The sequence below is a fragment of the Pseudophryne corroboree genome, chromosome 6 (assembly GCF_028390025.1).
Source record: "Pseudophryne corroboree isolate aPseCor3 chromosome 6, aPseCor3.hap2, whole genome shotgun sequence".
Lineage (NCBI taxonomy): Eukaryota > Metazoa > Chordata > Amphibia > Anura > Myobatrachidae > Pseudophryne > Pseudophryne corroboree.
This window is the reverse complement of record NC_086449.1, coordinates 70,893,593-70,921,310: the sequence shown is the minus strand read 5'-3', so window position 1 is coordinate 70,921,310 and position 27,718 is coordinate 70,893,593. Positions and strand designations below refer to the sequence as shown.

The following is a 27,718-nucleotide window of genomic DNA, read 5'->3' as shown; positions in this document are numbered from 1 at the left end:
TCTATCTCTATATCCTGTACTCATCTCACTGATGTCTCATCACCTCTCCTATCTCTATATCCTGTGCTCATCTCACTGATGTCTCATCACCTCTCCTTCTATCTCTATATCCTGTGCTCACCTCACTGCTGTCACATCACCTCTCCTTCTATCTCTATATCCTGTGCTCATCTCACTGATGTCTCATCACCTCTCCTTCTATCTCTATATCCTGTGCTCATCTCACTGATGTCTCATCACCTCTCCTTCTATCTCTATATCCTGTGCTCATCTCACTGCTGTCTCATCACTTCTCCTTCTATCTCTATATCCTGTGCTCATCTCACTGATGTCTCATCACCTCTCCTTCTATCTCTATATCCTGTGCTCATCTCACTGATGTCTCATCACCTCTCCTTCTATCTCTATATCCTGTGCTCACCTCACTGATGTCTCATCACCTCTCCTTGTACCTCTATATCCTGTGCTGACCTCACTGATGTCTCATCACCTCTCCTTCTATCTCTATATCCTGTGCTCATCTCATTGCTGTCTCATCACCTCTCCTTGTACCTCTATATCCTGTGCTCACTTCACTGATGTCTCATCACCTCTCCTTCTATCTCTATATCCTGTGCTCACCTCACTGCTGTCTCATCACCTCTCCTTCTATCTCTATATCCTGTGCTCACCTCACTGATGTCTCATCACCTCTCCTTCTATCTCTATATCCTGTGCTCACCTCACTGCTGTCTCATCACCTCTCCTTGTACCTCTATATCCTTTGCTCATCTCACTGCTGTCTCATCACCTCTCCTTGTATCTCTATATCCTGTGCTCACCTCACTGCTGTCTCATCACCTCTCCTTGTACCTCTATATCCTGTGCTCATCTCACTGCTGTCTCATCACCTCTCCTTCTATCTCTATATCCTGTGCTCATCTCACTGCTGTCTCATCACCTCTCCTTGTACCTCTATATCCTGTGCTCACCTCACTGATGTCTCATCACCTCTCCTTCTATCTCTATATCCTGTGCTCACCTCACTGCTGTCTCATCACCTCTCCTTGTACCTCTATATCCTTTGCTCATCTCACTGCTGTCTCATCACCTCTCCTTCTATCTCTATATCCTGTGCTCATCTCACTGATGTCTCATCACCTCTCCTTCTATCTCTATATCCTTTGCTCATCTCACTGCTGTCTCATCACCTCTCCTTCTATCTCTATATCCTGTGCTCACCTCACTGCTGTCTCATCACCTCTCCTTCTATCTCTATATCCTGTGCTCATCTCACTGATGTCTCATCACCTCTCCTTCTATCTCTATATCCTGTGCTCATCTCACTGATGTCTCATCACCTCTCCTTGTATCTCTATATCCTGTGCTCACCTCACTGCTGTCTCATCACCTCTCCTTCTATCTCTATATCCTTTGCTCATCTCACTGCTGTCTCATCACCTCTCCTTCTATCTCTATATCTTGTGCTCACCTCACTGATGTCTCATCACCTCTCCTTCTATCTCTATATCCTGTGCTCATCTCACTGCTGTCTCATCACCTCTCCTTGCATCACTGTATCCTGTGCACATCTCACTGCTGTCTCATTACCTGTCTTTGTATCATCCTGTGCTCATCTCAGTGCTGTCTTGTCACCTCTCCTTGTATCTCTATATCCTGTGCTCAGATTATTTTTGTCTCGTTACTTCTCCTTTTTATCTCCCTATACTGTGCTCATCTCACTCACCTCACTACTGTCTCGTTACCTCTCCTTGTATCTCTGTATCCTGTGCTCATCTCACTGCTGTCTCATCACCTCTCCTTCTATCTCCATATCCTGTGCTCATCTCATTGCTGTTTTGTCACCTCTCCTTGTATCTCTGTATCCTGTGCTCATCTCACTCATCTCACTGCTGTCTCATCACCTCTCCTTGTACCTCTATATCCTGTGCTCATCTCACTGCTGTCTCATCACCTCTCCTTGTATCTCTATATCCTGTGCTCATCTCACTCACCTCACTGCTGTCTCATCACCTCTCCTTGTACCTCTATATCCTGTGCTCATCTCACTGCTGTCTCATCACCTCTCCTGGTCTATCTGTATCCTGTGCTCATCTCGCTCATCTAACATCTGTCCCGTGACCTCTCCTTGTATTTCTGTATCCTGTGCTCATCTCACTCACCTCACTGCTGTCTTGTTATCTCTCCTTGTACCTTTATATCCTTTGCTCATCTCACTGCTGTCTCATCACCTCTCCTTGTACCTCTATATCCTGTGCTCATCTCACTGCTGTCTCATCACCTCTCCTAGTATCTCTATATCCTGTGCTCATCTCACTGCTGTCTCATCACCTCTCCTTGTACCTCTATATCCTTTGCTCATCTCACTGCTGTCTCATCACCTCTCCTTCTATATCTATATCCTGTGCTCATCTCACTGCTGTCTCATCACCTCTCCTTGTATCTCTATATCCTGTGCTCACCTCACTGATGTCTCATCACCTCTCCTTCTATCTCTATATCCTGTGCTCACCTCACTGATGTCTCATCACCTCTCCTTCTATCTCTATATCCTGTGCTCATCTCACTGATGTCTCATCACCTCTCCTTCTACCTCTATATCCTGTGCTCATCTCACTGCTGTCTCATCACCTCTCCTTGTATCTCTATATCCTGTGCTCACCTCACTGATGTCTCATCACCTCTCCTTGTATCTTTATATCCTGTGCTCATCTCACTGATGTCTCATCACCTCTCCTTCTATCTCTATATCCTGTGCTCACCTCACTGATGTCTCATCACCTCTCCTTGTATCTCTATATCCTGTGCTCACTTCACTGATGTCTCATCACCTCTCCTTCTATCTCTATATCCTGTGCTCATCTCACTGATGTCTCATCACCTCTCCTTCTATCTCTATATCCTGTGCTCATCTCACTGATGTCTCATCACCTCTCCTTCTATCTCTATATCCTGTGCTCATCTCACTGATGTCTCATCACCTCTCCTTCTATCTCTATATCCTGTGCTCACCTCACTGATGTCTCATCACCTCTCCTTGTATCTCTATATCCTGTGCTCACTTCACTGATGTCTCATCACCTCTCCTTCTATCTCTATATCCTGTGCTCCTCTCACTGATGTCTCATCACCTCTCCTTGTATCTCTATATCCTGTGCTCATCTCACTGCTGTCTCATCACCTCTCCTTGTACCTCTATATCCTGTGCTCACCTCACTGATGTCTCATCACCTCTCCTTGTATCTCTATATCCTGTGCTCACTTCACTGATGTCTCATCACCTCTCCTTCTATCTCTATATCCTGTGCTCATCTCACTGCTGTCTCATCACCTCTCCTTGTACCTCTATATCCTGTGCTCACCTCACTGATGTCTCATCACCTCTCCTTGTACCTCTATATCCTGTGCTCATCTCACTGCTGTCTCATCACCTCTCCTTGTACCTCTATATCCTGTGCTCATCTCACTGCTGTCTCATCACCTCTCCTTCTATCTCTATATCCTGTGCTCACTTCACTGATGTCTCATCACCTCTCCTTGTACCTCTATATTCTGTGCTCATCTCACTGCTGTCTCATCACCTCTCCTTGTACCTCTATATCCTGTGCTCATCTCACTGCTGTCTCATCACCTCTCCTGGTCTATCTGTATCCTGTGCTCATCTCGCTCATCTAACATCTGTCCCGTGACCTCTCCTTGTATTTCTGTATCCTGTGCTCATCTCACTCACCTCACTGCTGTCTTGTTATCTCTCCTTGTACCTTTATATCCTTTGCTCATCTCACTGCTGTCTCATCACCTCTCCTTGTACCTCTATATCCTGTGCTCATCTCACTGCTGTCTCATCACCTCTCCTAGTATCTCTATATCCTGTGCTCATCTCACTGCTGTCTCATCACCTCTCCTTGTACCTCTATATCCTTTGCTCATCTCACTGCTGTCTCATCACCTCTCCTTCTATCTCTATATCCTGTGCTCATCTCACTGCTGTCTCATCACCTCTCCTTGTATCTCTATATCCTGTGCTCACCTCACTGATGTCTCATCACCTCTCCTTCTATCTCTATATCCTGTGCTCACCTCACTGATGTCTCATCACCTCTCCTTCTATCTCTATATCCTGTGCTCATCTCACTGCTGTCTCATCACCTCTCCTTGTATCTCTATATCCTGTGCTCACCTCACTGATGTCTCATCACCTCTCCTTGTATCTCTATATCCTGTGCTCATCTCACTGATGTCTCATCACCTCTCCTTCTATCTCTATATCTTGTGCTCACCTCACTGATGTCTCATCACCTCTCCTTTTATCTCTATATCCTGTGCTCATCTCACTGATGTCTCATCACCTCTCCTTGTATCTCTATATCCTGTGCTCACTTCACTGATGTCTCATCACCTCTCCTTCTATCTCTATATCCTGTGCTCATCTCACTGATGTCTCATCACCTCTCCTTCTATCTCTATATCCTGTGCTCATCTCACTGATGTCTCATCACCTCTCCTTCTATCTCTATATCCTGTGCTCACCTCACTGATGTCTCATCACCTCTCCTTGTATCTCTATATCCTGTGCTCACTTCACTGATGTCTCATCACCTCTCCTTCTATCTCTATATCCTGTGCTCCTCTCACTGATGTCTCATCACCTCTCCTTGTATCTCTATATCCTGTGCTCATCTCACTGCTGTCTCATCACCTCTCCTTGTACCTCTATATCCTGTGCTCACCTCACTGATGTCTCATCACCTCTCCTTGTATCTCTATATCCTGTGCTCACTTCACTGATGTCTCATCACCTCTCCTTCTATCTCTATATCCTGTGCTCATCTCACTGCTGTCTCATCACCTCTCCTTGTATCTCTATATCCTGTGCTCACCTCACTGATGTCTCATCACCTCTCCTTGTACCTCTATATCCTGTGCTCACCTCACTGATGTCTCATCACCTCTCCTTGTACCTCTATATCCTGTGCTCATCTCACTGCTGTCTCATCACCTCTCCTTCTATCTCTATATCCTGTGCTCATCTCACTGCTGTCTCATCACCTCTCCTTGTACCTCTATATCCTGTTCTCATCTCACTGATGTCTCATCACCTCTCCTTCTATCTCTATATCCTGTGCTCATCTCACTGCTGTCTCATCACCTCTCCTTGTATCTCTATATCCTGTGCTCACCTCACTGATGTCTCATCACCTCTCCTTGTACCTCTATATCCTGTGCTCACCTCACTGATGTCTCATCACCTCTCCTTGTACCTCTATATCCTGTGCTCACCTCACTGCTGTCTCCTCACCTCTCCTTGTATCTCTATATCCTGTGCTCATCTCACTGCTGTCTCATCACCTCTCCTATCTCTATATCCTGTGCTCATCTCACTGCTGTCTCATCACCTCTCCTTGTACCTCTATATCCTGTGCTCATCTCACTGATGTCTCATCACCTCTCATTCTATCTCTATATCCTGTGCTCATCTCACTGATGTCTCATCACCTCTCCTTGTACCTCTATATCCTGTGCTCATCTCACTGCTGTCTCATCACCTCTCCTTGTATCTCTATATCCTGTGCTCACCTCACTGATGTCTCATCACCTCTCCTTGTATCTCTATATCCTGTGCTCACCTCACTGCTGTTTCATCACCTCTCCTTGTACCTCTATATCCTGTGCTCATCTCACTGCTGTCTCCTCACCTCTCCTTGTATCTCTATATCCTGTGCTCACCTCACTGCTGTCTCATCACCTCTCCTTCTATCTCTATATCCTGTGCTCACCTCACTGCTGTCTCATCACCTCTCCTTGTACCTCTATATCCTTTGCTCATCTCACTGCTGTCTCATCACCTCTCCTTGTATCTCTATATCCTGTGCTCACCTCACTGCTGTCTCATCACCTCTCCTTGTACCTCTATATCCTGTGCTCATCTCACTGCTGTCTCATCACCTCTCCTTCTATCTCTATATCCTGTGCTCATCTCACTGCTGTCTCATCACCTCTCCTTGTACCTCTATATCCTGTGCTCACCTCACTGATGTCTCATCACCTCTCCTTCTATCTCTATATCCTGTGCTCACCTCACTGCTGTCTCATCACCTCTCCTTGTACCTCTATATCCTTTGCTCATCTCACTGCTGTCTCATCACCTCTCCTTCTATCTCTATATCCTGTGCTCATCTCACTGATGTCTCATCACCTCTCCTTCTATCTCTATATCCTTTGCTCATCTCACTGCTGTCTCATCACCTCTCCTTCTATCTCTATATCCTGTGCTCACCTCACTGCTGTCTCATCACCTCTCCTTCTATCTCTATATCCTGTGCTCATCTCACTGATGTCTCATCACCTCTCCTTGTATCTCTATATCCTGTGCTCACCTCACTGCTGTCTCATCACCTCTCCTTCTATCTCTATATCCTTTGCTCATCTCACTGCTGTCTCATCACCTCTCCTTCTATCTCTATATCTTGTGCTCACCTCACTGATGTCTCATCACCTCTCCTTCTATCTCTATATCCTGTGCTCATCTCACTGCTGTCTCATCACCTCTCCTTGCATCACTGTATCCTGTGCACATCTCACTGCTGTCTCATTACCTGTCTTTGTATCATCCTGTGCTCATCTCAGTGCTGTCTTGTCACCTCTCCTTGTATCTCTATATCCTGTGCTCAGATTATTTTTGTCTCGTTACTTCTCCTTTTTATCTCCCTATACTGTGCTCATCTCACTCACCTCACTACTGTCTCGTTACCTCTCCTTGTATCTCTGTATCCTGTGCTCATCTCACTGCTGTCTCATCACCTCTCCTTCTATCTCCATATCCTGTGCTCATCTCATTGCTGTTTTGTCACCTCTCCTTGTATCTCTGTATCCTGTGCTCATCTCACTCATCTCACTGCTGTCTCATCACCTCTCCTTGTACCTCTATATCCTGTGCTCATCTCACTGCTCTCTCATCACCTCTCCTTGTATCTCTATATCCTGTGCTCATCTCACTCACCTCACTGCTGTCTCATCACCTCTCCTTGTACCTCTATATCCTGTGCTCATCTCACTGCTGTCTCATCACCTCTCCTGGTCTATCTGTATCCTGTGCTCATCTCGCTCATCTAACATCTGTCCCGTGACCTCTCCTTGTATTTCTGTATCCTGTGCTCATCTCACTCACCTCACTGCTGTCTTGTTATCTCTCCTTGTACCTTTATATCCTTTGCTCATCTCACTGCTGTCTCATCACCTCTCCTTGTACCTCTATATCCTGTGCTCATCTCACTGCTGTCTCATCACCTCTCCTAGTATCTCTATATCCTGTGCTCATCTCACTGCTGTCTCATCACCTCTCCTTGTACCTCTATATCCTTTGCTCATCTCACTGCTGTCTCATCACCTCTCCTTCTATCTCTATATCCTGTGCTCATCTCACTGCTGTCTCATCACCTCTCCTTGTATCTCTATATCCTGTGCTCACCTCACTGATGTCTCATCACCTCTCCTAGTATCTCTATATCCTGTGCTCATCTCACTGCTGTCTCATCACCTCTCCTAGTATCTCTATATCCTGTGCTCATCTCACTGCTGTCTCATCACCTCTCCTTGTACCTCTATATCCTTTGCTCATCTCACTGCTGTCTCATCACCTCTCCTTCTATCTCTATATCCTGTGCTCATCTCACTGCTGTCTCATCACCTCTCCTTGTATCTCTATATCCTGTGCTCACCTCACTGATGTCTCATCACCTCTCCTTCTATCTCTATATCCTGTGCTCATCTCACTGATGTCTCATCACCTCTCCTTCTACCTCTATATCCTGTGCTCATCTCACTGCTGTCTCATCACCTCTCCTTGTATCTCTATATCCTGTGCTCACCTCACTGATGTCTCATCACCTCTCCTTGTATCTTTATATCCTGTGCTCATCTCACTGATGTCTCATCACCTCTCCTTCTATCTCTATATCCTGTGCTCACCTCACTGATGTCTCATCACCTCTCCTTCTATCTCTATATCCTGTGCTCACTTCACTGATGTCTCATCACCTCTCCTTCTATCTCTATATCCTGTGCTCCTCTCACTGATGTCTCATCACCTCTCCTTGTACCTCTATATCCTGTGCTCACCTCACTGATGTCTCATCACCTCTCCTTGTACCTCTATATCCTGTGCTCATCTCACTGCTGTCTCATCACCTCTCCTTGTACCTCTATATCCTGTGCTCATCTCACTGATGTCTCATCACCTCTCCTTCTATCTCTATATCCTGTGCTCATCTCACTGATGTCTCATCACCTCTCCTTGTACCTCTATATCCTGTGCTCATCTCACTGCTGTCTCATCACCTCTCCTTGTACCTCTATATCCTGTGCTCATCTCACTGATGTCTCATCACCTCTCCTTCTATCTCTATATCCTGTGCTCATCTCACTGATGTCTCATCACCTCTCCTTGTACCTCTATATCCTGTGCTCATCTCACTGCTGTCTCATCACCTCTCCTTGTATCTCTATATCCTGTGCTCACCTCACTGATGTCTCATCACCTCTCCTTGTACCTCTATATCCTGTGCTCATCTCACTGCTGTCTCATCACCTCTCCTTGTATCTCTATATCCTGTGCTCACCTCACTGCTGTTTCATCACCTCTCCTTGTATCTCTATATCCTGTACTCATCTCACTGCTGTCTCATCACCTCTCCTTGTATCTCTATATCCTGTGCTCACTTCACTGATGTCTCATCACCTCTCCTTCTATCTCTATATCCTGTGCTCATCTCACTGCTGTCTCATCACCTCTCCTTGTACCTCTATATCCTGTGCTCACCTCACTGATGTCTCATCACCTCTCCTTCTACCTCTATATCCTGTGCTCATCTCACTGCTGTCTCATCACCTCTCCTTGTATCTCTATATCCTGTGCTCACCTCACTGATGTCTCATCACCTCTCCTTGTATCTTTATATCCTGTGCTCATCTCACTGATGTCTCATCACCTCTCCTTCTATCTCTATATCCTGTGCTCACCTCACTGATGTCTCATCACCTCTCCTTCTATCTCTATATCCTGTGCTCACTTCACTGATGTCTCATCACCTCTCCTTCTATCTCTATATCCTGTGCTCCTCTCACTGATGTCTCATCACCTCTCCTTGTACCTCTATATCCTGTGCTCATCTCACTGCTCTCTCATCACCTCTCCTTGTATCTCTATATCCTGTGCTCATCTCACTCACCTCACTGCTGTCTCATCACCTCTCCTTGTACCTCTATATCCTGTGCTCATCTCACTGCTGTCTCATCACCTCTCCTGGTCTATCTGTATCCTGTGCTCATCTCGCTCATCTAACATCTGTCCCGTGACCTCTCCTTGTATTTCTGTATCCTGTGCTCATCTCACTCACCTCACTGCTGTCTTGTTATCTCTCCTTGTACCTTTATATCCTTTGCTCATCTCACTGCTGTCTCATCACCTCTCCTTGTACCTCTATATCCTGTGCTCATCTCACTGCTGTCTCATCACCTCTCCTAGTATCTCTATATCCTGTGCTCATCTCACTGCTGTCTCATCACCTCTCCTTGTACCTCTATATCCTTTGCTCATCTCACTGCTGTCTCATCACCTCTCCTTCTATCTCTATATCCTGTGCTCATCTCACTGCTGTCTCATCACCTCTCCTTGTATCTCTATATCCTGTGCTCACCTCACTGATGTCTCATCACCTCTCCTTCTATCTCTATATCCTGTGCTCATCTCACTGATGTCTCATCACCTCTCCTTCTACCTCTATATCCTGTGCTCATCTCACTGCTGTCTCATCACCTCTCCTTGTATCTCTATATCCTGTGCTCACCTCACTGATGTCTCATCACCTCTCCTTGTATCTTTATATCCTGTGCTCATCTCACTGATGTCTCATCACCTCTCCTTCTATCTCTATATCCTGTGCTCACCTCACTGATGTCTCATCACCTCTCCTTCTATCTCTATATCCTGTGCTCACTTCACTGATGTCTCATCACCTCTCCTTCTATCTCTATATCCTGTGCTCCTCTCACTGATGTCTCATCACCTCTCCTTGTACCTCTATATCCTGTGCTCACCTCACTGATGTCTCATCACCTCTCCTTGTACCTCTATATCCTGTGCTCATCTCACTGCTGTCTCATCACCTCTCCTTGTACCTCTATATCCTGTGCTCATCTCACTGATGTCTCATCACCTCTCCTTCTATCTCTATATCCTGTGCTCATCTCACTGATGTCTCATCACCTCTCCTTGTACCTCTATATCCTGTGCTCATCTCACTGCTGTCTCATCACCTCTCCTTGTACCTCTATATCCTGTGCTCATCTCACTGATGTCTCATCACCTCTCCTTCTATCTCTATATCCTGTGCTCATCTCACTGATGTCTCATCACCTCTCCTTGTACCTCTATATCCTGTGCTCATCTCACTGCTGTCTCATCACCTCTCCTTGTATCTCTATATCCTGTGCTCACCTCACTGATGTCTCATCACCTCTCCTTGTACCTCTATATCCTGTGCTCATCTCACTGCTGTCTCATCACCTCTCCTTGTATCTCTATATCCTGTGCTCACCTCACTGCTGTTTCATCACCTCTCCTTGTATCTCTATATCCTGTACTCATCTCACTGCTGTCTCATCACCTCTCCTTGTATCTCTATATCCTGTGCTCACTTCACTGATGTCTCATCACCTCTCCTTCTATCTCTATATCCTGTGCTCATCTCACTGCTGTCTCATCACCTCTCCTTCTATCTCTATATCCTGTGCTCATCTCACTGATGTCTCATCACCTCTCCTTGTATCTTTATATCCTGTGCTCATCTCACTGATGTCTCATCACCTCTCCTTCTATCTCTATATCCTGTGCTCACCTCACTGATGTCTCATCACCTCTCCTTCTATCTCTATATCCTGTGCTCACTTCACTGATGTCTCATCACCTCTCCTTCTATCTCTATATCCTGTGCTCCTCTCACTGATGTCTCATCACCTCTCCTTGTATCTCTATATCCTGTGCTCATCTCACTGCTGTCTCATCACCTCTCCTTGTACCTCTATATCCTGTGCTCACCTCACTGATGTCTCATCACCTCTCCTTGTATCTCTATATCCTGTGCTCACTTCACTGATGTCTCATCACCTCTCCTTCTATCTCTATATCCTGTGCTCATCTCACTGCTGTCTCATCACCTCTCCTTGTACCTCTATATCCTGTGCTCACCTCACTGATGTCTCATCACCTCTCCTTGTACCTCTATATCCTGTGCTCATCTCACTGCTGTCTCATCACCTCTCCTTGTACCTCTATATCCTGTGCTCATCTCACTGATGTCTCATCACCTCTCCTTCTATCTCTATATCCTGTGCTCATCTCACTGATGTCTCATCACCTCTCCTTGTACCTCTATATCCTGTGCTCATCTCACTGCTGTCTCATCACCTCTCCTTGTATCTCTATATCCTGTGCTCACCTCACTGATGTCTCATCACCTCTCCTTGTATCTCTATATCCTGTGCTCACCTCACTGCTGTTTCATCACCTCTCCTTGTACCTCTATATCCTGTGCTCATCTCACTGCTGTCTCCTCACCTCTCCTTGTATCTCTATATCCTGTGCTCACCTCACTGCTGTCTCATCACCTCTCCTTCTATCTCTATATCCTGTGCTCCTCTCACTGATGTCTCATCACCTCTCCTTGTATCTCTATATCCTGTGCTCACCTCACTGATGTCTCATCACCTCTCCTTGTATCTCTATATCCTGTGCTCACCTCACTGCTGTTTCATCACCTCTCCTTGTATCTCTATATCCTGTGCTCATCTCACTGCTGTCTCATCACCTCTCCTTCTATCTCTATATCCTGTGCTCATCTCACTGCTGTCTCATCACCTCTCCTTGTATCTCTATATCCTGTGCTCTTCTCACTGATGTCTCATCACCTCTCCTTCTATCTCTATATCCTGTGCTCATCTCACTGATGTCTCATCACCTCTCCTTCTATCTCTATATCCTGTGCTCACCTCACTGATGTCTCATCACCTCTCCTTCTATCTCTATATCCTGTGCTCATCTCACTGCTGTCTCATCACCTCTCCTTGTACCTCTATATCCTGTGCTCACTTCACTGATGTCTCATCACCTCTCCTTGTATCTCTATATCCTGTGCTCACCTCACTGCTGTTTCATCACCTCTCCTTGTATCTCTATATCCTGTGCTCATCTCACTGCTGTCTCATCACCTCTCCTTCTATCTCTATATCCTGTGCTCATCTCACTGCTGTCTCATCACCTCTCCTTGTACCTCTATATCCTGTGCTCACTTCACTGATGTCTCATCACCTCTCCTTGTATCTCTATATCCTGTGCTCACCTCACTGCTGTCTCATCACCTCTCCTTGTACCTCTATATCCTGTGCTCATCTCACTGCTGTCTCATCACCTCTCCTTGTATCTCTATATCCTGTGCTCATCTCACTGCTGTCTCATCACCTCTCCTTGTATCTCTATATCCTGTGCTCATCTCACTGCTGTCTCATCACCTCTCCTTCTATCTCTATATCCTGTGCTCATCTCACTGCTGTCTCATCACCTCTCCTTGTATCTCTATATCCTGTGCTCATCTCACTGCTGTCACATCACCTCTCCTTGTACCTCTATATCCTGTGCTCATCTCACTGCTGTCTCATCACCTCTCCTTGTATCTCTATATCCTGTGCTCACCTCACTGATGTCTCATCACCTCTCCTTCTATCTCTATATCCTGTGCTCATCTCACTGCTGTCTCATCACCTCTCCTTGTACCTCTATATCCTGTGCTCATCTCACTGCTGTCTCATCACCTCTCCTTGTACCTCTATATCCTGTGCTCACCTCACTGCTGTCTCATCCCCTCTCCTTGTATCTCTATATCCTGTGCTCACCTCACTGCTGTCTCATCACCTCTCCTTGTACCTCTATATCCTGTGCTCATCTCACTGCTGTCTCATCACCTCTCCTTCTATCTCTATATCCTGTGCGCACTTCACTGCTGTCTCATCACCTCTCCTTGTATCTCTATATCCTGTGCTCATCTCACTGCTGTCTCATCACCTCTCCTTGTACCTCTATATCCTGTGCTCATCTCACTGCTGTCTCATCACCTCTCCTTGTATCTCTATATCCTGTGCTCACCTCACTGCTGTCTCATCACCTCTCCTTGTATCTCTATATCCTGTGCTCACCTCACTGCTGTCTCATCACCTCTCCTTCTATCTCTATATCCTGTGCTCACCTCACTGCTGTCTCATCACCTCTCCTTGTATCTCTATATCCTGTGCTCACCTCACTGATGTCTCATCACCTCTCCTTGTATCTCTATATCCTGTGCTCACCTCACTGCTGTCTCATCACCTCTCCTTGTATCTCTCTATTCTGTGCTCACCTCACTGCTGTCTCATCACCTCTCCTTGTATCTCTATATCCTGTGCTCATCTCACTGCTGTCTCATCACCTCTCCTTGTACCTCTATATCCTGTGCTCATCTCACTGCTGTCTCATCACCTCTCCTTCTATCTCTATATCCTGTGCTCATCTCACTGATGTCTCATCACCTCTCCTTCTATCTCTATATCCTGTGCTCATCTCACTGATGTCTCATCACCTCTCCTTCTATCTCTATATCCTGTGCTCACCTCACTGCTGTCACATCACCTCTCCTTCTATCTCTATATCCTGTGCTCATCTCACTGATGTCTCATCACCTCTCCTTCTATCTCTATATCCTGTGCTCATCTCACTGATGTCTCATCACCTCTCCTTCTATCTCTATATCCTGTGCTCATCTCACTGATGTCTCATCACCTCTCCTTCTATCTCTATATCCTGTGCTCATCTCACTGCTGTCTCATCACCTCTCCTTCTATCTCTATATCCTGTGCTCATCTCACTGATGTCTCATCACCTCTCCTTCTATCTCTATATCCTGTGCTCATCTCACTGATGTCTCATCACCTCTCCTTCTATCTCTATATCCTGTGCTCACCTCACTGATGTCTCATCACCTCTCCTTGTATCTCTATATCCTGTGCTCACTTCACTGATGTCTCATCACCTCTCCTTCTATCTCTATATCCTGTGCTCATCTCACTGCTGTCTCATCACCTCTCCTTGTACCTCTATATCCTGTGCTCACCTCACTGATGTCTCATCACCTCTCCTTGTATCTCTATATCCTGTGCTCACCTCACTGATGTCTCATCACCTCTCCTTCTATCTCTATATCCTGTGCTCATCTCACTGTTGTCTCATCACATCTCCTTCTATCTCTATATCCTGTGCTCCTCTTACTCATCTCACCGCTATCACATTACCTCTCCTATCTTTATATGAATTGGTCATATCACTGCTACCTCTATGTCCTGTGCCCATCTCCTATGTCTCGCTTCTGTCTGTTCTCCTCTCCTTCTATCTCTATATCCTGTGCTCATCTTCTCTGTTTCCTCTCCTCCATCCCAATCTGTCTTCTTCATTCATCACATATCGTCTGTTTCCTCTTCTTCCTGTGCATCCTGATCCCAGTCTCACCTATATCACCTATACTCTTTTTCTATCTGTTCTATTCTCAGAACCTCACCACTTTCTTTGCACTTCTCTATCTTTCCCCCTGTTGTTCTCTCACCCACTGTCTGATTTCCAATCTCTCCATCCAGAGATGATGAAGCAGAGAAACGCTTGCCTAAGGACTGTCTAGTTGTCTTATCCAAGTACGAGCCTTTGTTGAAATGGAGCCGGGACTGTGATCACCTGCTGTACCAGGGGCTGGTGGAAATGCTTATCCCAGATGTGCTGCGCCCTATCCCCAGTGAGTGTCCAGTACACCTGCTAGATGCGGGCTCCTCTACACACCATGTCATAGTAGCCGACCACCTTCTGCACCATGGCTATAGGTGCATTACAGGGGACACTGGCATTGCAGGGCCAGGCTTAGCCAACTTGTGTCTCGCCAATGGCTGTGGGACCAAAGTGCTAACACTGCAGCAACTGAAGAGGTGCAGGTTCCTGATCTTTGCTGTAGCCTGTCCCATACTCTGGATGTGTCCCTGTGTGCAGGATAGTTGTCTCCCATGCACTTCTGACTTTTTCCTCAGGTGCCCTGACACAAGCCATCCGTAACTTTGCCAAGAGTCTGGAGAGCTGGTTAACAAGTGCGATGATGAATATCCCAGAAGAGATGGTCAGAATTAAGGTGGGCGAATCGAAGTTCAGGGTAATTTCTACTGCAGCTCCCAGAGTAGGATCTCTCTTTTCTTTTCTTTTTTATCAAACATGACAAATTATAATTTATATTACTCTTGATGTGTTGATTGGCTCTGTGTCTCTGAGGTCAGTTTCTGAGGTGTATCCATGGGCTTGATTTCAGTCTCAAAACATCATGGAATTCCCAAGTTCTTCCCCAGAATGGAATGTCTTTTGTTCTCCTGAAATTCATTCCAAATGTCCTTTTAACTAGACATCCTAAGTGGTTATTTAAAGATTGCATGTAGCGGACTATATGTTGAACAATTTATACTATAAAATAATTTTTTCCTATCTAAGAACAATATGTGTATATAGAATACATAGTGAATCCCGGTGGATGAAATGCCAACAGTATTATGACTGAAACCGGCATTCCGAAGCAGAGATTCCAAACAGGGGTCAGAAAAGTATTTTATCCCAGCTTGAAAACATGTCACAGACTGTGTGGGCTTATTGAAGATTACAGTGTTTTGGTAATTGAATGAAGTCAACCTGTATGGACCTACCTGAAATGTACCTTCTTCCTAAAACATGTTAAGCAAGATGCTGCCTTTTTGCCTGGATGAGAAGAGAAGCCAGGCACACACCAGTAGGCCCATATGAGGCTATACATACCATTCTTGTCCAAATGGGTCAATTCATGTGCTACTTCTGCCAGTGCTGGTAAATAAGATTTAGGGGCCACTGGCCTACCATTCATATTGGTGTTATCTTGTTCACATTCCCTTTGCATTTCCTGAGGAGTACAAACCTTTTGCATATTGATTAATGCCTTGTCCGTATTTAACTGAAACAACATTAAATTTACATGCTGTATTAAAATGTTAGCAAGTAATGGTCTGCTTGCTACATCTTTCACTACCACATCTGCTCTTCTATTCGCCATAGCAATTGGGTATTTACTGCTCATATAAACTTAACATTTAATCACTGCTACTTGCAATGGCAGTTGAATAGCCTGTAACAATTTCCTTACTTTCTGAGAGTGCGCCATCAGAGTACTTTGGGCCTAATTCACACCTGATCGCAGCAGCAACCTTGTTCGCTAATGGGCAATGAGGGTCATTCCGAGTTGATCGCTAGCTGTCGTTGTTCGCAGCGCAGCGATCAGGCTAAAAATCGGCACTTCTGCGCATGCGTATGAGCCTCAGTGCGCACGCGCAACGTACTTTCACACAAAACTATGCAGTTTCACACAAGATCGAGCGACGCTTTTCAGTCGCTCTGCTGATCGGTGAGTGATTGACAGGAAGTGGGCGATTCTGGGTGGTAACTGACCGTTTTCCGGGAGTGTGCTAAAAAACGCAGGCGTGCCAGATAAAAACGCAGGCATGCCTGGGGAAACGGGGGAGTGGCTGGCCGGACGCAGGGCGTGTTTGTGACGTCAAAACAGGAACTTAATAGACTGAATTGATCGCAAGGTAGGAGTAGGTCTGCAGCTACTCAGAAACTGCTTGGAAAAATTTCAGCACTATTCTGCTAACCTTTCATTCGCACTTCTGCTAAGCTAAGATACACTCCCAGAGGGCGGCGGCTTAGCCTTTGCACTGCTGCTAAAAGCAGCTAGCGAGCGATCAACTCAGAATGAGAGCCAAAACCATGTGCACTGCAGGTGTGGCAGATATAACATTTGCAGAGAGAGTTAGGGTGTGTACACACGGTGAGATATTTTCTTTCGATTTTGACTATATAGTCAAAATCGCAAGAAAAGTTAGTGCAGATCGCAAGGTGAAAGTCACCTTGCGATCCCGATGTGCGGTCCTGCCAGGTCGGCATCGCAAGAAAAGATAGACTGTGCAGGCAAGTCAATCCTTGCTAGATCGGTGTACTATCTAGTTCATCTCACATGTCAATGATATCTCGCATAAGCCAAAATCTCACATAAGCCAAAATCGTAAGCACAAATAGTCCATATCTCAAGAAAAGTTAGTCAAAATCTGTGCTATCTGGGCTCCAGGGAGTTCAAGGGAAATCGCAAGTAAAAATCGGGCATAGCAAGGATCTCACCGTGTGTACACGCCCTTAGATCTGGGTGGGTTATATTGTTTCTCTGACGTCCTAGTGGATGCTGGGAACTCCGTAAGGACCATGGGGAATAAACGGGCTCCGCAGGAGACTGGGCACTCTAAAAGAAAGATTAGGTACTATCTGGTGTGCACTGGCTCCTCCCACTATGACCCTCCTCCAGACCTCAGTTAGATTTCTGTGCCCGGCTGAGCTGGATGCACACTAGGGGCTCTCCTGAGCTCCTAGAAAGAAAGTTTATTTTAGGTTTTTTATTTTACAGTGAGACCTGCTGGCAACAGGCTCACTGCATCGAGGGACTAAGGGGAGAAGAAGCGAACCTACCTGCTTGCAGCTAGCTTGGGCTTCTTAGGCTACTGGACACCATTAGCTCCAGAGGGATCGACCGCATAGAACTGGCCTTGGTGTTCGTTCCCGGAGCCGCGCCGCCGTCCCCCTTACAGAGCCAGAAGCAAGAAGAGGTCCGGAAAATCGGCGGCAGAAGACTTCGGTCTTCACCAAGGTAGCGCACAGCACTGCAGCTGTGCGCCATTGCTCCTCATGTACACCTCACACTCCGGTCACTGAGGGTGCAGGGCGCTGGGGGGGGCGCCCTGAGGGCAATATATGACACCTTGGCTGGCAAATCTACATCATATATAGTCCTAGAGGCTACATAGATGTAAAATTACCCCTGCCAGTATTCCAGAAAAAGCGGGAGAAAGTCAGTTGAAAAAGGGGCGGGGCTTCTCCCTCAGCACACTGGAGCCATTTTCTCTTCACAGTGCAGCTGAAAGACAGCTCCCCAGGCTCTCCCCTGTAGTTTTCAGGCTCAAAGGGTTAAAAAGAGAGGGGAGGGCACAAAATTTAGGCGCAATATTGTATATACAAGCAGCTATTGGGAAAAATTCACTCAATATAGTGTTATTCCCAAAATTATATAGCGCTCTGGTGTGTGCTGGCATACTCTCTCTCTGTCTCCCCAAAGGGCTGTGTGGGGTCCTGTCCTCAGTCAGAGCATTCCCTGTGTGTGTGTGCGGTGTGTCGGTACGGCTGTGTCGACACGTTTGATGAGGAGGCTTATGTTATTGCAGAGCAGATGCCGATAAATGTGATGTCGCCCCCTGTGGGGCCGACACCAGAGTGGATGGATAGGTGGAAGGTATAAACCGACAGTGTCAACTCCTTATATAAAAGGCTGGATGACGTAACAGCTGTGGGACAGCCGGCTTCTCAGCCCGCGCCTGCCCAGGCGTCTCAAAGGCCATCAGGGGCTCAAAAAACGCCCGTTACCTCAGATGGCAGACACAGATGTCGACACGGAGTCTGACTCCAGTGTCGACGAGGTTGAGACATATACACAATCCACTAGGAACATCCGTTACATGATCCCGGCAATAAAAAATGTGTTACACATTTCTGACATTAACCCAAGTACCATTAAAAAAGGGTTTTATGTTTGGGGAGAAAAAGCAGGCAGTGTTTTGTTCCCCCATCAAATGAGTGAATGAAGTGTGAAAAAGCGTGGGTTCCCCCGATAAGAAACTGGTAATTTCTAAAAAGTTACTGATGGCGTACCCTTTCCCGCCAGAGGATAAGTTACGCTGGGAGATATCCCCTAGGGTGGATAAGGCGCTCACACGTTTGTCAAAAAAGGTGGCACTGCCGTCTTAGGATACGGCCACTTTGAAGGTACCTGCTGATTAAAAGCAGGAGGCTATTCTGAAGTCTGTATTTACACACTCAGGTACTAGACTGAGACCTGCAGATAGTGCTGCTGCAGCGTGGTCTGTAACCCTGTCAAACAGGGATACTATTTTGCGAACATAAGACGTCGTCTTATATATGAGGGATGCACAGAGGGATATTTTGCCGGCTGGCATCCAGAATTAATGCAATGTCCATTCTGTCAGGAGGGTATTAGAGACCCGACACTGGACAGGTGATGCTGACTTTAAAAGGCACATAGAGCCTTATAAGGGTGAGGAATTGTTTGGGGATGGTCTCTGGGACCTCGTATCCACAGCAACAGCTGGAGAAAAAAAAAATTTTTTACCTCAGGTTTCCTCACAGCCTAAGAAAGCACTGTATTATCAGGTACAGTCCTTTCGGCTTCAGAAAAGCAAGCGGGTCAAAGGCGCTTCCTTTCTGCACAGAGACGAGGGAAGAGGGAAAAAGCTGCACCAGTCAGCCAGTTCCCAGAATCAAAATTCTTCCCCCGCTTCCTCTGAGTCCACCGCATGACGCGGGGGCTCCACAGGCGTAGCCAGGTACGGTGGGGGGCCGCCTCAAAAATTTCAGCGATCAGTGGGCTCGCTCACAGGTGGATCCCTGGATCCTTCAAGTAGTATCTCAGGGGTACAAGCTGGAATTCGAGGCGTCTCCCCCCCGCCGTTTCCTCAAATCTGCCTTGCCGACAACTCCCTCAGGCAGGGAGGCTGTGCTAGAGGCAATTCACAAGCTGTATTCCCAGCAGGTGATAGTCAAGGTGCCCCTACTTCAACAAGGAATGGGTTACTATTCCACACTGTTTGTGGTACCGAAACCGGACGGTTCGGTGAGACCCATTTTAAATTTGAAATCCTTGAACACATACATAAAAAAATTCAAGTTCAAGATGGAATCGCTCAGGGCGGTTATTGCAAGCCTGGAGGAGGGGGATTACATGATATCCCTGGACATCAAGGAGGCTTACCTACATGTCCCCATTTACCATCCTCACCAGGAGTACCTCAGATTTGTGGTACAGGATTGCCATTACCAATTCCAAACACTGCCGTTTGGACTGTCCACGGCACCGAGGGTCTTTACCAAGGTAATGGCAGAAATGATGATACTCCTTCGAAAAAAGGGAGTTTTAATTATCCCGTACTTGGACGATCTCCTTATAAAGGCGAGGTCCAAGGAGCAGTTGTTGGTCGGAGTAGCACTATCTCGGGAAGTGCTACAACAGCACGGATGGATTCTATACATTCCAAAGTCACAGCTGGTTCCTACCACACGCCTACTGTTCCTGGGGATGGTTCTGGACACAGAACAGAAAAAAGTGTTTCTCCCGCAGGAGAAAGCCAAGGAGCTGTCATCTCTAGTCAGAGACCTCCTGAAACCAAAACAGGTATCGGTGCATCACTGCACACGAGTCCTGGGAAAAATGGTAGCTTCTTACGAAGCAAAATTCCGGTTCCATGCAAGAACCTTTCAGTGGGACCTCTTGGAGGTCGGGATCGCATCTTCAGATGCATCGGCTGATAACCCTGTCTCCAAGGACCAGGGTATCTCTACTGTGGTGGCTGCAGAGTGCTCATCTTCAAGAGGGCGCAGATTCGGCATACAGGACTGGGTCCTGGTAACCACGGATGCCAGCCTTCGAGGCTGGGGGGCAGTCACACAGGGAAGAAATTTCCAAGGACTTTGGTCAAGTCAGGAGTCGTCCCTACACATAAATATTCTGGAACTGAGGGCCATTTACAATGCCCTAAGTCTGGCAAGGCCTCTGCTTCAAAACCAGCCGGTACTGATCCAATCAGACAACATCACGGCAGTCGCCCATGTAAACCGACAGGGCGGCACAAGAAGCAGGATGGCGATGGCAGAAGCCACAAGGATTCTCCGATGGGCGGAAAATCACGTCTTAGCACTGTCAGCAGTGTTAATTCCGGGAGTGGACAACTGGGAAGCAGACTTCCTCAGCAGACACGACCTACACCCGGGAGAGTGGGGACTTCATCCAGAAGTCTTCCAACTGTTGGTAAACCGTTGGGAAAGGCCACAGGTGGACATGATGGCGTCCCGCCTAAACAAAAAACTAGATATTGTGCCAGCTCAAGGGACCCTCAGGCAATAGCTGTGGACGCTCTAGTGACACCGTGGGTGTACCAGTCGGTTTATGTATTCCCTCCTCTGCCTCTCATACCAAAGGTACTGAGAATAATAAGAAAACGAGGAGTAAGAACGATACTCGTGGTTCCGGATGGGCCAAGAAGAGCTTGGTACCCAGAACTTCAAGAAATGATATCAGAGGACCCATGGCCTCTACCGCTCAGACAGGATCTGCTACAGCAGGGGCCCTGTCTGTTCCAAGACTTACCGTGGCTGCGTTTGACGGCATGGCAGTTGAATTCCGGATCCTAAAGGAAAAGGGCATTCCGGAAGAAGTCATTCCTACGCTGATAAAAGCCAGGAAAGAAGTAACCGCAAACCATTATCACCGTATTTGGCGAAAATATGTTGCGTGGTGTGAGGCCAGGAAGGCCCCAACAGAGGAATTTCAGCTGGGTCGTTTTCTGCACTTCCTACAGTCAGGGGTGACTATGGGCCTAAAATTGGGTTCCATTAAGGTCCAGATTTCGGCTCTGTCGATTTTCTTCCAGAAAGAACTGGCTTCACTGCCTGGAGTTCAGACATTTGTAAAGGGAGTGCTACATATTCAGCCCCCTTTTGTGCCTCCTGTGGCACCTTGGGATCTCAACGTGGTGTTGAGTTTCTTAAAATCACATTGGTTTGAGCCACTTAAAACTGTGGATTTGAAATATCTCACGTGGAAAGTGGTCATGTTATTGGCCTTGGCTTCGGCCAGGCGTGTGTCAGAATTGGCGGCTTTGTCATGTAAAAGCCCTTATCTGATTTTCCATATGGATAGGGCAGAATTGAGGACTCGTCCCCAGTTTCTCCCTAAGGTGGTATCAGCTTTTCACTTGAACCAACCTATTGTAGTGCCTGCGGCTACTAGGGACTTGGAAGATTCCAAGTTACTGGACGTAGTCAGGGCCTTAAAAATTTATATTTCCAGGACGGCTGGAGTCAGGAAAACTGACTCGCTGTTTATCCTGTAGGCACCCAACAAAATAGGTGCTCCTGCTTCTAAGCAGAATATTGCTCGCTGAATTTGTAGCACAATTCAGCTGGAGCATTCTGCGGCTGGATTGCCGCATCCTAAATCAGTAAAAGCCCATTCCACGAGGAAAGTGGGCTCATCTTGGGCGGCTGCCCGAGGGGTCTCGGCTTTACAATTTTGCCGAGCTGCAACTTGGTCAGGGGCAAACACGTTTGCTAAATTCTACAAAATTGATACCCTGGCTGAGGAGGACCTTGAGTTCTCTCATTCGGTGCTGCAGAGTCATCCGCACTCTCCCGCCCGTTTGGGAGCTTTGGTATAATCCCCATGGTCCTTACGGAGTTCCCAGCATCCACTAGGACATCAGAGAAAATAAGATTTTACTCACCGGTAAATCTATTTCTCGTAGTCCGTAGTGGATGCTGGGCGCCCATCCCAAGTGCGGATTGTCTGCAATACTTGTATGTAGTTATTGCCTAACTAAGGGTTATTGTTGAGCCATCTGTTGAGAGGCTCAGTTATATTTCATACTGTTAACTGGGTGTAGTATCACGAGTTATACGGTGTGATTGGTGTGGCTGGTATGAGTCTTACCCGTGATTCAAAATCCTTCCTTATTGTGTCAGCTCTTCCGGGCACAGTATCCTAACGGAGGTCTGGAGGAGGGTCATAGTGGGAGGAGCCAGTGCACACTAGATAGTACCTAATCTTTCTTTTAGAGTGCCCAGTCTCCTGCGGAGCCCGTCTATTCCCCATGGTCCTTACGGAGTTCCCAGCATCCACTACGGACTACGAGAAATAGATTTACCGGTGAGTAAAATCTTATTTTCTGTGCAGGGTAAATACTGGCTGCTTTATTTTTACACTGCAATTTAGATTTCAGTTTGAACACACCCCACCCAAATCTAATTCTCTCTGCACATGTTATATCTGCCCCCCCTCCTCCTGCAGTGCATATGGTTTTGTCCATTAGCTAACAAATTTGCTGCTGGCATCAGGTCTGAATTCGGCCCCCTGATACCAGCAAAAAGTCTCAATGATACTATAGAGGGCAAAACCACGAACAACGCCATATGCATATCAACGATCTATATAGCTATTTACTATTTTACCCTGTGCTGACCCACCAGCTCAGATATTTGGGCAGAATGAGTAGGACCTAAATGCTGTGTTTCAACAATACCATCACCTGCTACAATTGCATGTACTGTACACAATGTTACAGCCTCTGTTTGCCTAGAACAACTACCATCTGTGTACAGAGTAAGATCTACTTCTGATAAAGGTATACCCTTAATGTCAGGTCTTTATGAAAATTTCTCATTTAAAGAAATAATAAATAATCATGATTTGGCATTAAGTCAACAGGCAAATTCATTTCACTATTCTTCTTATCTTTTGCTCTTTGGGCATGTACATGTACAATAGTTAAGAATGCAGCAGGCTTAAGTGTAGTACAGTTTTGAGTGGTAAGATGAAGAGGGAGCATTACAGCCAATTCCCAGTGTAAATCTTCAGATAGGTCTATCTATCTATCTATCTACACATATATGTGTATATATGGCTACAAATTAAGTTGTGTGACTAGGACTGACATTCTAATCCATCATCTATCTCTGTTCACCTGTGGCTGCAGGTTGGTGCTGCAAGTGCCTTCGCTCAGACTTTGCGCCGCTATACATCACTGAATCACCTGGCCCAGGCAGCTCGAGCTGTGCTGCAAAACACTGCGCAGATCAACCAGATGCTCAGCGACCTCAACCGTGTAGATTTCACCAATGTACAGGTAGCCAAACACATGGTCTCTCTGCAGTACATGTTCTCTTTCTTCATAACATATTAGATGTAGTTCTTCACTGCTGCCAGGGAAAAATCCCAAATGTTTTCCTTAGGAGCTATTCTCTCTTTATTTACCCTCCTACTGTCCTTCCCTCATGGGGCTGCATCTTCTGTTTCTTCTCCCTCTGTCTCTCTCTCTCAGGAGCTGGTCTCCTCTGTTTCTCCTCCCTCTCTCTTTCTCTCTCAAAGGCTTGTCTCCTCTGTTTCTGCTCCTTCTATCTCCCTCTCTGGGGCTGACCTCCCGTGTTTCTCCTGCCTCTATCTCCCTCTCTTTGGGGTTTGCCTCTTCTATTTCTCCTCATTCTGTCTCTTTCTCCTCCCCCTATATCCCTCTCTCAGACTGGCCTCCCATATTTCCCCTGTCTCTCAGGGGCTGGACTCCCTTGTTTCTCTTCCCCCTATCTCTCTCTCTAAAGGGCTTGCCTCCTCTGTTTCTCCTCTCTCTATCTCCCTCTCTCAGGGGTTGGCTTACTTTGTTTCTCCTCCCTCTCTCAGGGTCTTGCTTCCTCTGTTATTCCTCCCCCTATCTCCCTCTCACGGGCTGGCTTCCTCTGTTTCCTCTAATGCTAATAACTTTTAGCTTCTGCTTCTTCTATTCTGCCTTTGGTAGGAACATTTCTCCTTGTATCAGTTCCTTTCTCTTTAGCTGGTTTCCTGCACTGCAACACACTGTGTCCACTGCTTGTTTCTCAGGAGCAGGCCTCCTGGGTGTGCCGCTGTGCTGACCGCGTGGTCCAGCGACTGGAGCAGGACTTTAAGTTGACACTACAGCAGCAGAGCTCCCTGGAACAGTGGGCGGTGTGGCTGGATGGGGTTGTCTCCCAGGTGCTGAAGCCGTATCAGGGGAATCCTGGCTTTTCCAAAGCTGCCAAATTGTTCCTACTAAAGTGGTCCTTCTACAGGTGGGATATGCGAGAGGACTGACATTAAGCAAGTCCTATGGTCGTCAGTTCAGAGAATGCAGGAGAGGTCAGTGATGTGACAGTGACCAAAATTTTCAGTCATGTGACACAGGCTCTTCCTTCTCCCTCAGCTCCATGGTAATACGGGACCTCACTCTGCGTAGTGCGGCCAGCTTTGGTTCCTTCCACCTGATTCGCCTCTTGTATGATGAGTATATGTACTACTTAGTAGAACATCGCGTGGCTCAGGCCCGTGGAGAAACGCCTATTGCTGTCATGGGAGAGGTGAGTGCCAGGTTAACAACAGGTAGAGAATAATAATGTATTTGTGACCGTAAAGTGGGTGGTTTACTGGGTGAATTCATATCCGACATTCTTGTACCTACCATCTCCAACACACAAGAGTATCATCAGCCCGAAATGTCACCACAACACACAGCAGTGTCATCATCCCAACACCGTGGTGACTGTCAACCCAACACACAGCAGTGTCATAATCAAAGTAATGTCCCCCCTTTCTCATGCTGTATCACATGACTTCGGGCCTAATTTAGAGTTTTGCTGCAGTAGCACTGCACATGCACAAAGGTATCTTTGCGAATGAGTTCGCAATGAGGATTCAGTCGCAAAGTGATTGGCAAGAAGTTACTATTTGGGGGTGATAACATGGTTAAAAAAACAACAACGCGGGTGTGCCATGGCAGTTTCAATGGCGTGTATGTGATGTCAGCTGTGAGTTCCTGCGTAGAAAAATATGACGCCTACATGACTACTGCCGCATCTGGTCTGCGTAGCCATAGACCTACTCGAATGTTTTTGAGTATAGGCTGCGTATGTGTACACAAATTGCGGATGAGTTGCATTTGCTCCGGTGGGCATCTATTTTCAGGTCATAACTGCTGATGTGGCACAGGCTGGTGTGTGATTTGTGTGTTAGTATTTATCCTGCAAGCATGCCACATGTGGTGTCTACATGTAAAGACATGGCAGCACTGATGTAAGGATGTATTTTCCAGTCACAGGCATCAACACAACCTCTTATTTTGCAGTTTGCCAATGCAGGGAGCTCGTTACACGCCATGGACCAAGACAAGGGTAGGTGCTAGTAGGGTGTTAGGTCATGCCATGCTGCATGCAAAAATACATCATTAACTATTTAGAAAATAATTACACCCACTCTTGGACATTAGTAGATATGAAAACCTCTGTATTCAAGAGCCAAACTATTATTCTCTCTTGATGGTAGCAGACATGTCTAAAGGTGTAAAGGGAGGTGGACAGTCTTTATCATGCAGCTTAAAAGCAGAGGAGAGAAAGTGCATAGAAGCCATAAGCTTCAGAGGACTCCGCAATTGGCTTGCATTCCCCTAAGTAACGGAAATTCTTTGTAGTTTTCCAGTGATGACTCTGGCAGTCTAAAATTAAATAACTGACATTAAAATTGCCTTGAACATTATCCACATTACTTTTTATTTAATCATGAAGTGTATGATTCAGTGGCAGATTTTATCTATGGGCATGGCTCAGTGGCTTCACTGTGACTGGCAGTGACTTCCTATTGGAAGTACTACCTGCCAGTCACCTGCAGGACAGGCAGTCCCACCGGGAGGTGTTTCCTCCCTCCGGGACTCCCAGACCGGGCTGTGATTAGCAGAGAGCTGGCTTCCTGTAGGAAGCCACTCTGTGCCAGATCGCCACTCCAGTCCGGCTTCTATGGGCTGCAACCGATGCAGTCCATAGTAGCCACCACTTGTAGGCATGTGAAGGGACCCGGTGCCTCGGCTCCATTGCAGCGGGACCAGGGACACTCCTCTCTTCACTATGTCATCCAGCTGGGAGTATCTTCCAGCTCTCAGAAGATCGACAGAGGTCCCCTTAATTATAAGAACCCAAATGGCTGGAGTCTCGGAGAATGGAAAATAGAGAGAGCTTTGTTTTCTCTGCCTATTATTTACATGGTATCATGGTTCTTTCCCGCCAGATGAGGAAGAGGAAGAAGACGATGAGAGTGATGAGGACCTGACTCATGAGCTGCCCCTGAACTCCAATGATTCTTCTAATGTGCTAGGGTCCGACTCCCTGGAACCACCCAGCAAGCTGGCACGAACCGACCCGCAGAGTATCTTTGTGCAAGTGCCCTCAACCACCTAATCCGCTCCAGACTGGCCAGCTAAGCACCAAAGCTTTCTGGCAGCAGCACATATGGGACATTGCCGGGGGCTTCTCTGTATTACCGGCCCCAGTAATGCACTAGTTATGAGTGAAATACAAACGTCTACAAGGAAAAGGGCTTTTGTAAATGTCAGTTTGTGTCTGTCTCATATGCAGATGACGAATGAGCGACCACTTTATATGTGTGTGTATGTATACATTTACATATTTACACACCTACATATAAATATATATATATATATACATATTCTATAGATTGTTTTACCGCCGCATGCGCCCAGATGGCGCAGGTAACAGAAAATTGTGTACATGTTGGAAAAGGCTAATACAAATTGTATTTTGTGTGTGTCTATATGTATATATACATGTTCTATATATAGATAAGTGTATTTTAAACAGAAAATCTTGCCCTTATTACTTTGGAATTTAAAAAAACTACAAAATATTTTAAAAAATCTACGTTTTATATTAATCTACGAGATTAATGAATGAAAACAAGAGTCCCCGCCAGCTAATTCTCAGTGCCATGACTATATATAATCTATATTACTTATGCTGCCAAAACTGTCACAGACATTGCTGTTCGGCTTCAAATTTAATAGCTATGGTTTAAATCGGGGCGTTGCAGCTCTCAAGCCGCTGTGGAACTACAAGCCTCAGCATGTC

At 46.4% G+C, this 27,718-nt stretch overlaps 1 protein-coding gene across 7 annotated transcripts in view; it reads left to right on the top strand.

Moving 5' to 3' along the window:
* RFX1 (regulatory factor X1) overlaps window positions 1-27,167 on the top strand; it is a 106,391-nt gene extending 79,224 nt beyond the window's left edge. For all 7 annotated transcript variants that reach the window (XM_063931120.1, XM_063931122.1, XM_063931118.1 and 4 more), the window contains 7 exons: window positions 14,713-14,864; window positions 15,151-15,248; window positions 23,776-23,925; window positions 24,672-24,880; window positions 25,012-25,165; window positions 25,930-25,975; window positions 26,862-27,167. In XM_063931120.1, coding sequence (XP_063787190.1) covers window positions 14,713-14,864; window positions 15,151-15,248; window positions 23,776-23,925; window positions 24,672-24,880; window positions 25,012-25,165; window positions 25,930-25,975; window positions 26,862-27,031 — 979 coding nt within the window. In that variant the 3' untranslated portion in view covers window positions 27,032-27,167. The remainder of the gene's footprint in view (window positions 1-14,712; window positions 14,865-15,150; window positions 15,249-23,775; window positions 23,926-24,671; window positions 24,881-25,011; window positions 25,166-25,929; window positions 25,976-26,861) is intronic.
* The last annotated feature ends 551 nt before the right edge of the window (window positions 27,168-27,718 follow it).